Here is a 14,701-nt window from a genome sequence, read left to right as displayed (position 1 = left end):
TTTGGTCCCAGAGGCAGATAAAGACGTTTCTCTTAAAAGTTGCACAGAAATTGAAATACAGAGAGATCTTTTCTTCTGTAATGTGATGTATAGTGTAAAACTGTAGGTGTGGACTTGGTTCTATCCATCGGAGGTGTGGATTGGAACCTTCAAGGTCAAATCAACTTTAAAAAAGGAAAAAAAGAAACACGCACAGATGAATTGTTCACAATAAGATATACCATTCATTTAGACAGTAGGATAAATTTTCTTTTCATGCTGACTTTAATAAAACATTTTATTTGGTATAACGCAGCAAAATCTGCCTCATACACAACATGCCACATTGAATCCAGAGTGTTGCAATCCAAATGTTCGGTCACTTGTCACCTTGTGGGTTTGAGCAGTGATGTACGACTACATCTGATGGGACTAATAATAGCACTCACTAGCAGATCTTTCTGAATCACCATCATAAGCAGAGTCAGTGTGAAATGCTAACAGACTCAGTACCCCAACATCTCTCTATAACGCTCTAATGCACTTTAAACTGTCGACACATTCAAGGGAAACTTTAAACATTGCGTGAGCTGGAACTTTAGTATTAAAATGTATTTCCAAGTGAAACGGAATATTGCATATTAGAGGATGGGGCTTGAATTGAGCTCAACTCCTCATAATCTCTAGCTCACAGAAAACTGTAGGTTGGAGAAGAAGGGTTAAGAATGTTCTGCCTCGGGCGGTAAAACTGATGTCAGCAGAAAATGAGCGCCATTCCAGAAGGGAAGCACATTTTCAGGTGTTGACTAAAGATTACGAAGACTATTTATTTCTGTAGATTAACTTGCACAGATTAAATGTTCGCCACAAGACTAGTAAAATATGTGCTAACAAGCAGGGTCCCATTTTGATTTATGGTTCAGAAGCATAATCAGCTGAATTATCTTGCTAATAAAGCTCTTTGTGTGCTCTATAAATATTTGAGGTGTTTTTCATGGGGACAGTGTGTGGAGGGGACAAGTCCTAATTAGATGTAGAACAACCAGGATATGCTAATCAATGACCCACTTTTTTAATTACATTAAATATGAATGCATGTGACTAGGAAACACTAAAAAAGGGAAAAATACAAAGACGACAACATGATTCTTCTTGTTCCTAGTCTTACTGTGAAAAATTCAGTGTGTGTCAACTTCAAAAAACCCCAAACATTCACAACAAGCTCCTCTGGTTAAACCGGGCAGCTAACCATCAAGCACACAGCACAGCACTATGAAAGTCTGTACATGCCATGACCTCTGCTTTATACACATATACAATCATACACAAACACATAATAGGCTTGTGAATCAGCAGCAGTCTAGGTCTAGCTGATACATGCCTCAACCGCAGCCTCTCATTTACCCATCAGACACACCCACTGATGATGGTAAACAGCGCCTGAAGATGTTCATTTCTACCCTCACTAACATTTACAGCCTCTGCTGTATCAGTAGTTTTACATTAAATGAAAGCAATACAGACATGTCAATAATGTCTCTGAAAGCAAACAGAGTTGGGAAGTTCAATTCATCATGCCAGAGAAGTTTTCTTGAACTGTCACAGTTTTTGCATTGCTCTCTGCTGTTTTTTCATTGTTTTTCTACATGTGCTAGACGTGATTGACCACTGCAGATGAGTGTTCTGCAGCATCATTCTAAAAATGCAGCGCTCAGGTTAAAAGCAGTTGAAGATTTAAAAAATACATCTCTATAATTAGCATTTTTTAAATTCCATTCATGCTCTGCATCTTGTGTTTTTAAACACAAAAACTTGTTCTGTGTTAATCACTCCTTACACATCATGCACAGCCACTTTACTACATTCAATTATTTCAAATCAAGATTACATATCCATTTATTCATTCCATCAATAGCCTTGTAACAAGTGAGATAATGTACAATTATCCACTCATTATCACAAAAGAAATCCCTTCAGAATAAACACCCTGACAGGATTTATTAAGCAAGAATCTGAGTGTATATCTATATATACTGTAGTCAAAATGCTGAAATTAGCCCAAGTTGGCAATGAATGGCTCATCTATGAATTTTAGTGTGTGAATCTCTCTCAGAATTCTTATATTCTGAACTAAAACAACAGACAGTCAGGGGAAAGTGTTGCAATGTACTGACGCCAAGCGCTTCAAAAAATAAAACAACTGACCCGTCTCGAGTGGTTTTATAGTGGACAAAGGGTCCGCTGAGTCCCGGCACCCCCAGTGCGGTGGAGCTGAACCCAGAGCTTGGACTGGAGAAACTAGCCGAAGGGTTTCTGTATGGCATCCCTCTGTCCACGCCAAGAGGAGACACACTGTAATGGTTCTCTGGGTAACTGACAGGCCTGTGGGAAAGACAGGACATGGAAATAGCAAGTGAGAAGAAAAACAAGGCCAAAAGATCTGGCCAACAGTTGGTTTCCCTGAGATTTTAACTATATGCCCAAATGTCTCACCTTTTTGCAGAGATGTGTTGGGGTTCTCTGTATGGAATGGGGACCAGAGCTTTGTGTGTACGGCTGGGAACTGGTGGGGGTCCGCTGGGGGTCCAGCGCTGAGCAGAGCTGTGTGTACCAGGGGGGCTGTCCCAGCGCCATACTGGGGTTTGCTGCCCAGCACGATAGCTTGCAGCCACTGGCTCCACTTCTCCCTTCTGCTCCATCATCTTCATCTCGTGCTCTTCTGTACAGCCCCTACAAACACAATCATTCCATACATTATTCATTTTTACATATGTAAATAACCAAGTACTCTAAAACTGTTATCAGTTCATGACTAAACATATTTTTCTATCTATCTATCTATCTATCTATCTATCTATCTATCTATCTATCTATCTATCTATCTAATTTATACAATACTCTACAAAAGTTTGGTTGGTTTTAAAAATCTTTTAAAATAACTGTTACATATTTTAAAATTACTCCAATCTTCAGCATCACCCAGTTCTTCAGAAATCAATGTTAAAAATGGTTTTGCTGCTTAATATTTTTGAAACTGATTATTTCAGGATTCTAATAAATAGAAAGTGCAAAAGAACAGCATTTATTTAAAATAGAAATCTTTTCTTACATTCTAAATGTCAATTCTGATCATGCATCTTTGTTAAATGTAATTATGTAATTAAATGTATTAATTACTTAAAAATCCCACTGAATCCAAACTTTTGAATAGCAGATAATATAAATATAAATAAATATATTAAAACCTCTGGGAACCACAATGATCATTGTTGCAGCTTCTGAAACTGCCACGCCATTATTTTATTTGCATTACATTATTATTATTATTATACATATCCACGCTGGTTTATTAAAGTTTGCGTTTTAGATAAACCACCCCAAAGCAATTTTTGTGGCTTGACATTTAGCATGTCAGTCTTTTCCTGTCTTAACAGGTAGCTCTTAATCAGAGTAAGCTGAAATGAGGATCAGACGGCTTGTCTCAAGTCAAAAGTCTGTGAGACTAGGTTGATTATGACTGATTTAAAACCCTAGTGCCAGACGAAAACTATTCATCCTGTGTTAAAGGTTACAGATTTTAAGGGATGTTTCAAAAGAATGGTTCTGCAGTAATTTGAATGTGTACTTGAGCACAGGGCGTCTGGTTCATTGGCAGATTAGTCCCAAACTCCTGTTGACCAGTATACCAACCCCTACTGAACAGCATGAGGATGAAACGCTCTCCTCAGCGGGAGAATCCCTCTGGGTCTCTGCTTTCTGATGATGATGAGAAACTGAAACCCACTCTGTGTCAGAGTGTCAGCACTTTCACACAAGGACTCAAGTCAAGGTAACTGTCCTTTGATTTGACTTTCTTCTAAACATCAACTTTTATCAATCTCTTCTACCTCTATTTAGTTTGTCAGCAGAGAGGGTCAGCACATTTCCTGACAAAATCATTAAAAACTTCATCAGTACTGTTTCAAAAGTTTAGGGTCAGTTCTTTTATTCAGCAAAGATGCATTCAATTAATCAAGAGTGACAATAAAAACATCTATAATGTAAAAAAAAAAAAAACTATTTGAAGTAAATGCTGTTCTTCTGAGCCATCTTTAATCAAAGAATCTAGAAAAAATATGCACCTGTTTCCTAAAAAAAAGTAGATTCATAGTAGATTGCTGGAAATTCAGCTCTGGCATCACAGGAATACATTACATTTTAAAATACACTACAATAGAAACAGTCATAAGATTTTACAATATTAGTATTTATTGATCAAATAAATGCATCCTTGGTGAGCATAAGAGGCTTCTTTTATAAACATTAAAAAATCTTACCAGTAGTGTATGGTTACAAGACCAGGAAGTCCATTAAAGCACTGCTATCCTGGTTATCCTACCCATCCAGCCACTAGCAAATATAACCAAAGCCCCACAGTTCACCTGATATTCCAACCTTTTCTCTAGTAGCACCTTCTGCCCCTTGACATCTATATTTCATACATCATCATCTTTATTGTATGCTGCTATTATTATCCCCCATCCACAGGGAGTGACAGACAGACAAACCGAGAGTCAGAAAGCCAAAACAAGACAAAAGGAAGGAAGGAGGAGAGCAAGAGGAGGAGGGGAGAGTGGAAAACACACTAGACTCCACAGCGCGTCTGTCTAATACAGCAAAAAACTCTCTTCTGAAGACCACGAGGGCACATAAACTAGCCCTGACTGACTACACCGACACGCTGAGACTGTATAGAGGATAGATGATGTAAATTTAATACTAACTATCAACTGTACTGGTAAAACTCAGGTTTATTTAAACCTGCCACCTACAAAGATGCCCTAAAGTCTGAGACCACTAATAAAAATGCTATCATTTAACTATTTTTTTCACACATCTTTCATTACAAATTATATTACGAGCATAGCAATTTGAGTGAAAAATTATGCGAGCATGTGATTGATTGTTAAAAGGGGAGGGGTTTAAGTGGAGTAAATGACTGGCGACTAAATGTCCACGATTTAGTTAAAATGAGGGTACAAATTAATAAACAAACCATTTTTTTCCTCATGTTGTGCAGGGCTCTGGAACTTTGAAATAATACAACATTTTAAATAGTACAATTATTTTAAATAGTACAATTATTTTAAATAGTACAAATCTTGGTAAAACTATTTTACAGTGTCCTTGTTACACATTGCATGTACTACAGTAATAACAGTAAATTATCCATAATTACACGCAACTAAGCCTAATCCTAACCCTATAGCAAGTACATGTTGCTAATTTATATTACTCAATTTTAAGTGAAAATTTACACAAGGACACCTTTAAATAAAGTGTAATCCAAATCTTACATTTTGTTTAAAAAAAAAATCCGGATTAAATGAAAATCCCATATTTTCAATGTGGTCTCAGACTTTTGAATTCTACTGTACATTGTGTTTCACTTGAGATAATAAAACATAACAATTCCTCAGCACACATAAACGCTTCCAAAATCCACGTTTGGACAAAGGCTAGAAAAACCCTGAGCATGAAATACATGAGCACAGCCTCATGTTACAGCACTGGAGATCTTCCTCTTCACCACTAAAAGAGTGCTGTCAGCTCCACCACTCCTCTTTTACTGCCATCCATCCATCCATCTATCAACCCGTCCAACACCTTCACCGTGTCCAAGTATTTTCATTCCTGTGTCATTCATTGCTGTGATACAATTGAGTTCCAGTGTTTCACATCCACCCTCTCTTTGTCTCCAAGCCCATCACCAACCTCCGAGTGTAGACCAGACTGTTGTATCGGATGTCCGCGGCAGCGCCATGAGGCTCTGACTGACAGCTGAAGTACAAACGAGCCCTGACAACCAGACACACACACACACAGATTTCTGTTCTCCACCCATCCAATCCTCTCTTTCACTATGATAACAAGAGGAACGAGAGAGAGGGAGGGTGAGATTGAGAGAGAAAGAGGAGGAGGGGTGTTCCTCCCACTTTGTTTCCGAGCAAGGAGGCGCACAGACATGCCTCAGCATCTACGCTCTTTATATTCTTTCCCTGCATGCTAAACATGCTGCCCGTTCCCTGTCAGCCTCACATTTCTCAATTAAAACCCCTTTATTTATTTATTTATTTATTTATTTATTTTTAACCCCTTTTTCACAGATTCCAGGCTGTAGTCTCATGCAATCTGCTCCCCTGGCACTCCTCGACAAACAGAGGCTGGACCACTGAGAGGGAAGAGATACAAACAGAGGAGGGAAAAACGAAAGAGATAGAATGACGGAAAGACAAGCATGTCGAAGCATGCAATTAACACGCTCTTTCGTTCCACGGCACGGTGTGGGTGGGAGGTGTCGGGATGCATTTGTGCGCGAGAGAGAACATCTCAAAAGGAGTTTAACCACAACGGCGAACACATGTCCCGCTAACACGCTGCTGAGTAATTAGCCCCTAACAGCAGCCACTCAGAAGAAAGTTCAGAGTCATGCGATGCTAAACAGTCAAACATGCCATATGAAACACAATGTGCATTAAGAATATAGATATAAAAAATTGCATTTTGATTTTGAAGGCCAAAATACGAAGTTTAGAAGTCTAGATGTGTCTGAATACTGTACGTACCTTTTCGATGCAGCAAAATTGAGGCTTCACATAATCACTGTTTTCATTAGTAAACTGTTCCATCCCTCTCTCCTCTTCTCTTCTAACACTCTCTTTCTCTCTGTCTCTGTCCCTCTCTCTCTCTCTCTCTCTAACACTCCCACTCACTGTTCCCCTGAGAACTGAGGCGTCTGCCAACGTTCTCAAAATCTGGTGAGTGCCTGTGTGTGTATTTAAGTGTGCGCACGGGTGTGTGTGTGTGTGTGTGTTGCATCAGACAAAGAGGAGGTACGAGTGAGAGAAACAAAAGCTTTTTCCCTCTTGTTTGAAGATACATGTAGTGTTTTTTGTATCGCCTATAAAAACAGTGAAACTGAATCTTTGAATTATATCAGAGGGGTTCCAGCCGACGGGCGTTTATAACAAGCAGCATTAATTCTGCCATGAGGCTCATCATTAATCTTTCCAAAACAAGAATGGGTCTCCAGAGGGGTGCAAAGGGCGAAAACACAATAACAACAGCCCTGTCCAATCCGAAATGTGCTGCTGCCCAGATTTTAAGCTTAAAGCTGCGGTTTTCTGTACAGAATGACTATTGCTGAGTTGAGGTTTCTGCCTTCATCTGTCAGAGAATGTCTATTCTGGGAAAGTGAAAACACTGACAGGATTTATATTTGATTTTTTTTCTGTCTTTTTCAAAGAAAAGGATTCCAGGATTGCACAGGAATGTACCTGGGCTGCACTTATTGTATATCTGGCTTTTTTTTTTAAACAGACGTAATGAAGGGATTTGATGCTCTCTGAAACATCATAGGCAACAGTACACCGAATGAAGGAAGCAGTCGACGCTCTTGTCTCTAGACTATGAGACAGGCTGGAGTCTGACAGTCTTTTATGGTGTTCTCCATTAATAATTTATCAAAGTGGAATGAATTTAATGGAGTCACAAGAGCTATCTAACATTCTGATCAAAATCTCCTCTGCAGTGGTATTTAATGAAAGGGGTCATATGAGGTGATTTCAAGTTGCAAAGACTAAAGTCTCAAACCCAAAGAGATATTCTTTATCAAAGTTAAGACTCTGCCATGCCCCCCTAAAACGGCTCATTCAAACACACCCCTGCATGTCTACGTCACAATGTGGAAATATTTGCATAGTGCAGCCCAAATGTTGACGCACTGAAAAAAGGCATGGTTTCAGTTACCACAGTTATTGTTGAAGCAGCCATGTCAGGGAGATGCTGTGTGTGTATCTGGGCGAAAGCAAAAGCACTTTGTTTGGACTTCCGAAAGTAGATGCATTTAGGAATCTTTAAGATTTTAGAACAGCAAATTTTATGGACGACGTTTCGTGAACCTAGGAGAGGAGGTAATTCTGAGCTACGACAATCTGGCGCTTCTGAATCAGCTTGTAAGTATGTTTTGTTGTTTAAGTACTATTCTGTTCAAATGCGGGAGTTTTGCGCAACCTGGGGGGGGTGGGGAGAGACAGGGTCACACAGTGGAGTCAGCTGTCTTAACTGTGTACTGCAAACACATAGGAGCTTCATCACTGTCTTCACGCGATCTGTTCCCCTTTCGGGCTTGAACTGATGGTAAAACTAAGGACATTATTAACTGACTTTACATTTATTTTGAAAGATGACGCTCGCGATTATGGAAAGGGGCGTTGCATTTATGACGAGTGCTTGCGGTGTTCGGCCAATCACAATGCACGGGGTCAGTTTGCCAATCAGAGCAGACTGCACTTGTCGGAAGGAGGGACTTTGTAGAAAACGACACGTTTGAGAGAGGCGGGGTATAGAGGACCTACCATAATGTACAGTATTTGACAAATAATGTTTTTTGAACATTAAAGCATGTCAAAATATATTTTGTTACACCAAATACACAAAATAATGATCTTTAAAAAAAGCTACGTATGACCCCTTTAAAGTTCCAAGAGGTCCAATCTCTACATTTCCTTCCCAGCAAATGTCCAAACAATCATACCTTAAACTGATTCAGAAGTGAATGTGTAGTATAAAAAAATGAATAAATAAATAAATTACTGCAAGAACAATTATATGGTATTATGTCTTGCTCAACAAATGTTCAAATAAACCAATTAAAACTGTTTGTCAAAGTATGTACAGGAACAAGGTATAAAAAGATATACAATGAAATACATATGGGAAATGATTTGTGGTTCTGACCTGCAGGACCATATTTTTTTTTAACTGGAAACCTCTTAAAAATGCTTCATGTTAGTTAATGAAAAAAACAGTTATTCATTGTTTATGTTAGTTTACTGTGCATTCACTAATGTTAACAAACACAATTTGGGAATACAATTTTGATTTTAATAATGCATTAGTAAATGTTGAAATTAACATTAACTAATATCAATAAATGCTATAGAAGTATTGGTAATGACCTGTGGTCATGGGTATTGAGCACTGTTCATTTCCTCCCCACACCTACAGCTCCTGCCAGCACTGAGTCTCGAACCTGCGACCCTCTGGTTACAAGTCCAATTCTCTAACCATTAGGCCACAGCTGATAACTGATAAACAGCAGATTTAAAAATTGATACTGTTTTGTGAAAATAAATTAAAACTAAAACAGAAATCTAAAGCCATTCATTTTAAATGCTACCAGTAAATGTTGGCATCACAATATTAATGCGCAGTATGAAAAATTGACATTCATTTTGAGATTTGCTAAATATTAACTTATTAGCATTAAAGATTACTTTCAAGTAAATATTACAAGAATCCAAACTAAAATGTAAAAATATGGGAAATAAGTATGCACAATTAAACATCCACTTTTGGCCAATATCGATAAAACTTTAAAAATCTGGTATAGTAATATGGTTCATATATGGTGGATCTGTAGTTCATAAGTTGAATTAATACATCTTAATTCAGTGTCAGATGTGTCATTTTCTAAATCATCTTAAAGATGCTTCACCAGGGTTCCTCAAATCCAGCCCTGGAGCACTACTGCGGAGTTTAGCTCCAACCCTTAATCAAAGATACCTGAGCAAACTAGTCAAGATCTTCATAGTTCATATGCTTACCAAAAATCTGACAGATATGCCAAACAGAGCAAGTGTGTAATGTTCTGCACACGGCTACTGTCATTCTTCTGTGTCTATATACCATATGTGCCACTTCAGACGTGGCTTCTGTGACCTAATAAATCATGACGCATGTCTGTGACATTTACAGTATTTCGAGGAAGTTGGCTGAGACCCAACTAGTGTTAATTTCGTTAACGAAAACTATAACGAAAAATGTTTCATCAATGTTTTTTCCCTAATGAAAACGAGAGATTGACGAGATGATAATAAGGTCATTAAACGATAACTGAGACTAAATGAACAAACAATATTGTTGATGAAAAAAGATGAGACTAAAATGTACTTAAAAATCAAAAACTTTACCAAATCTGTTTATTTTTGTTGAAAAAAGTGGAGCCAAAACATTTCAGACTGCTGTACAAGACTCTATTATGTGAGCATTCATATTAAGACTTAATCCCCCAATCAGAGCTTTTATGATCACAGTGATCTGAAAACACTGACATATAGCACTGTACAAGTAAGCTGGAGTTCAGCGATCTCCATTTGAGGTATTCTGCTTAAAGGAAAGTGTCATTCAGCCAGTCTGTGTTCTGTCTTGGATCTCAACTGTATTGTTTCTGATAGTGGTTGTAACGTTACTTATGCAACCTCTGTTGTTTTAAAAGAGAAACATTAATGCAATTTGGAATTATTGGAATTACTATTAGGAATTTCTCTGTTATAATATTTGAGAGTAGGTTTTTGTTACACCAGTTTTCATAAGGTAGACAGGGTGAGTGTATATTTAGCCTCTAATTGATATCCTGTTATAAATCTGTACACTAACGTTAGATGAGGTAAAAAAAAACATGCATACGAGTCGATAATTCTATTGATTTGTGATTATTGGTGAAAGAGCAACTTCTGATGAATTGTAAAAATAAATTTCCCAGATGACAACAATCATTGCAATTAAAATTGAGCAAAATAATTGTTTTTTTCATAATTTTAACCATTATACAGTAAGATGAAAATATGACGAAAATGTGTACGTTTCCAGTAACTAAAACTAGACTAAAATTCTCAGACATTTAGTCGACTAAAACTTGAGTAAATGTGTAATTTGACAAGTTGACTAAATATGATAAAAACTAAAAGTTACATTTGACACAGGACTAAGATTAAACTAAAAATAGCTGACAAAATGAACACTACACCCAACAGACAGCATCTGATTTCTCAAACAGCAGACATCTAGATTTTTTTTAAATGGTTGCAAACTCAAAGAAAATGCAATTTCCCAAAAGGCTCACCTGCGGGCCCCTCCCTCTTCAAAAGGTGGAATAATGACCACTTTTACAGTGACCGAAGTCCGCAGTAGGTCGATCATCTGCTCGTGGGATAGCGTCACAGCGGCAACTTTGCAGATTTCTACCAAACGGCTACCCTGCCGGAGCCCTGCCTGCCAAGCAAAGCCATATTCCTCCACTTCGGACACAGTTCCATCCAAACGCACATGGAAACCAAGCTGGCCTAAACCATTACGTCGTAACGTCATATCAACCGTTTCACAACCTACAGTCAATGCCTGCAAGGAAAAAAACACAGACAGGATTTTAGAGACTTTAAATGACATATCCCATAATGCAAACCAATGAACTGACTGTCCATGTATGTTGTATCAGTACCTTACCTTAAGTCTCTGCACAACCTCTCTGACATCTTGTGCACTGCCCTCTGGTACCCGTAAGGCAACGTGGTCTCCTCTACCATAGAAAATCTTCAGTGCAAGTCTCTCTGCTGTCCAACCAATCACATCAGCACAGAAACAGTTAAATATCACCTCTTTGGTGGAGCAGTCCGCCAGGACAATGTACTCGTTGGAGATGGCTAGAGCACATGGAAACTCAGCGCCTCCGCCACTGAAGTCCTGTGCAAGTACACGCCAAACAAGCGCCCCTAAGGCACCCATTTCTGCAGCTTCGCGTGCCCGGATGCGTTCCTTGCGTTTGGAGGCCAGAGAGATGAGATTGTTCAGCTTGCCAGCCGTGTCAAGTGGCGTAGTGGAAACACAGTTCTCCGCCAGGTCCCGTAGGTATCCTTGGCGTGTGCGGGTTGCCATGGCATGGAACTTCTCTGATTTGTGCGCAGCATTCTCTGCATTGATGATCTTGGCCAGTAGGAAAGCGCGGAAGGCAGCTGGGTCACGGAACGTCAATCCACTTGAAGGTAGTGGCGGACCAAATGGAGGCACGTCCTTCATGCGGGTCACTGCCACACTATAGGAACAAAGAGCTGATGAGTTTTTACTCACTGAACTACATTCATAACATATCTCAGTAATCAGCTACAGGCCAACATGCAATGCTGTTCTTAGCAAAGGTTGCTATGGAAACAAGGCCAACCTGTAGCAGGTGTTGTCAGAGCAAGGGTTGTGCACACGGACAATGACGAACACGTGCTGGAAGTGAGAGCGAATATTCTGTGGAGTGAACGGTAGGGCTCCCGGCTCCTGGAATATAATCGTGACTATATCATTTCCTATGTGCCTCTTCCTCAGGAGCTGTGAGAGAAACGAAAGGAAGAGCAAATCAGAATCTCAATGCAAAAACAAACAAACAAACAAAAACTCTATATTTTTACTTAAAATGTTGCCACATTGTTGTAGATGTTTGCAGGGATGTTGGTATATGGTTGCTAAGGTGTTCTGAGTTGTTGTCAGAGGTTATGTGGTTGCTAGGTGTTCTAGACGGCTGCTAGGTGGATTCTTTCAGACTGGCCACATTCACTGACTGTCTTATGCATATTGCACATAGAACTGAAAATAGCTTTCTTGATCTGACAAGCTCTACTCTGATTGGCTGAATTTATGCTGGGAGTGAGGATATACAGGTTTTTTTTTTTTTTTTTTATCTGTCCATCTGGACAGAAAGTCATATTTACAAGGTCCTGGGCTGATATAGAGTGAGTACTTTTGATGAAAAAGTTCACTGTTAAAAATGATTATAATTTTAAAGGTGAAAGACTAAAAATGCTACTATTAATTGGTAGAAAGTTCCCTTACTAAACGCGGTGAAAAACAGTAATAGGTCTAACAGGACATTTGAAAAATCTGACTTTGCTATATTATCATTATATCAGTTAATGAAATATACATTTTGTTTACTATAATTTTCAGTTAACCTGATAAAACTTAAAAGACTGCTACAGCTGCTGGCAACCCCAGCTGTCTCTTTTCTTCTTCTTTTTTTTTAACAGCTTAGCACCACCTTTAAAAGACAGATAAGACTTCTTTGTGATGCACTATCTAGTGAGATAAGAATAGGTGGTCACCTACTAGTCCAAGTCTAAAGAGCCCACTCATAGTTCTGTATGATATTGTGGTTCCTACTAGATATGGCTCAGGTCCGTCCTTCAGTGTAAGTCCTATGTTACCATTTAATGCACACAATGTACCCGCAAAAGTAATTAAAAGATTTAAAAGCAAGACTGCAAGAGGGAAAATGTAGGAGAGGGAGAGAGAGTAAGTGAGTGACAGAGAGAGCAAGAGAGAGAAAGGATAGAGTGTTCTGTTGAAGGACACAGAAAAAAAGGAAACTGGCAGAAGTATCTTCATAGAAGCACAATGATTTCTGTGGTGAGAGACACAGAGGCGTGAAAAGGCCTGCTAACAGCACTGCAGCACCAATCTGTGAGAAAGCCACTAAAACACATGCAATAAAATGGCCTAATGCTGTAAAAAGATCAAGTTGTGCTAGAATTACATTTCCTGAAGGAAATAACAGTGTGTGCAAGGTAGCAAATGTATAGTATTTAAGTGTTTTAGGTGCCCCACTTTGTGCCTGATAGGTTGACTGTTAGCTTAGCAACATGCTAATGGCTCTTCTGGAACGCTGTTGGAACCATTTGAGTGAGTTGAGTCCTTCACATACTTTATTTAAGGAGATATATTACACCACCTTTCGAAAGTTTGGGGTCAGTTTGTTTTTTCTTTAAATAAATGAAGACTCTAGTTCAGCATGCATGCATTAAATTCACCGACAGTGACAGTACAGACATTTATGATGTTACAAAAATTTTCCAATTTCAAAAAAACAAATAAATAAAATCAAACAGAGCCCAAACTTTTGAATAGAAGTGTATATTATATTTCAAATACAATGTTAATGGGAATTCTTGAATGTTTAAATGCAAAGTTTTCAAATTATAAAAAAAAGCAAATACATTAATCACCTACACACCTACATCTGAAATTAAAGCTGAAACAGATAAATTTAAATAGAGTCTGTATATTAATTGGTTCAGGATGAATTAACTGCAGAAAGTTAATACTAAGGATTAGTAGTTTAGTTCAAACCCTAACCAGATTGTTAGAGGAATATCAATACAGTGGCGCCTGGCATACAATGCAAAAAGACATCTGAAAACATTCAGGAGTGCCATTCTCTGCTGTTATGTATGGAGTTGATTTGTCTTTTCTAAACTGTGATCAGGGCAAGATGTTCTGTGAGTTAAATGAACTCATTTGAACTCTAGGAGATCTATTAAGAGAGCTGACAGCAGAGATGCTGAGAACCGATGTTTACAACTACAGTTAATCTATATTTAAAAACAGACAGTGAAATTAGCAGCATCTCTATGTCTCTGTGAAAGACTGGCCTCCAATCTGAGTCAGAGCAATAGAGGCTGCCCACCCGTTTGCAACAGTGTGAGGGCATCAGTTATATAAGCCATCTTACATTTCAACAACACACAAAGGAAAAACCATGGAAACACTGGTCTTTCTTGAATGCTGGCATGGTCCTCCCATCCCCTATAATGAGTCCTGATGGGTACACTCCTGTACCCTGAAATTATGCTACAGCCTGACATCCTATTCTACCTCACCTTAATCACTACATCACACTCCCATGTGAGTGGCTGATTTTTTTGTGTGTGTGCTTTAAAAACAGAGAATTACTTGATGGATAAAGACTGCCCTCTGCAGGTCATCTGAGAGGGAGCGGATCAGAATTTACTTAAAGGGATACTCCACCCCAAAATGAAAATTTTGTCATTAATCACTTACACCCATGTCGTTCCAAACACAT

General features: G+C 38.6%; 1 protein-coding gene across 2 annotated transcripts in view; it reads right to left on the bottom strand.

The window, feature by feature from the left end:
- LOC109110606 (signal-induced proliferation-associated 1-like protein 3) overlaps positions 1-14,701 on the bottom strand; it is a 74,475-nt gene that overhangs the window by 10,435 nt on the left and 49,339 nt on the right. For both annotated transcript variants that reach the window (XM_042775132.1, XM_042775133.1), the window contains 5 exons: positions 12,017-12,174; positions 11,305-11,890; positions 10,925-11,199; positions 2,473-2,709; positions 2,185-2,361 (listed from right to left, as the gene is read on the bottom strand). In XM_042775132.1, the coding sequence (XP_042631066.1) occupies positions 2,185-2,361; positions 2,473-2,709; positions 10,925-11,199; positions 11,305-11,890; positions 12,017-12,174 (1,433 nt within the window). The remainder of the gene's footprint in view (positions 1-2,184; positions 2,362-2,472; positions 2,710-10,924; positions 11,200-11,304; positions 11,891-12,016; positions 12,175-14,701) is intronic.

This window comes from Cyprinus carpio, chromosome A18 (assembly GCF_018340385.1).
Source record: "Cyprinus carpio isolate SPL01 chromosome A18, ASM1834038v1, whole genome shotgun sequence".
Classification (NCBI taxonomy): Eukaryota; Metazoa; Chordata; class Actinopteri; order Cypriniformes; family Cyprinidae; genus Cyprinus; species Cyprinus carpio.
Note: the sequence above shows the minus strand (reverse complement) of the source record. Positions and strands in the feature narration are given on the sequence as shown.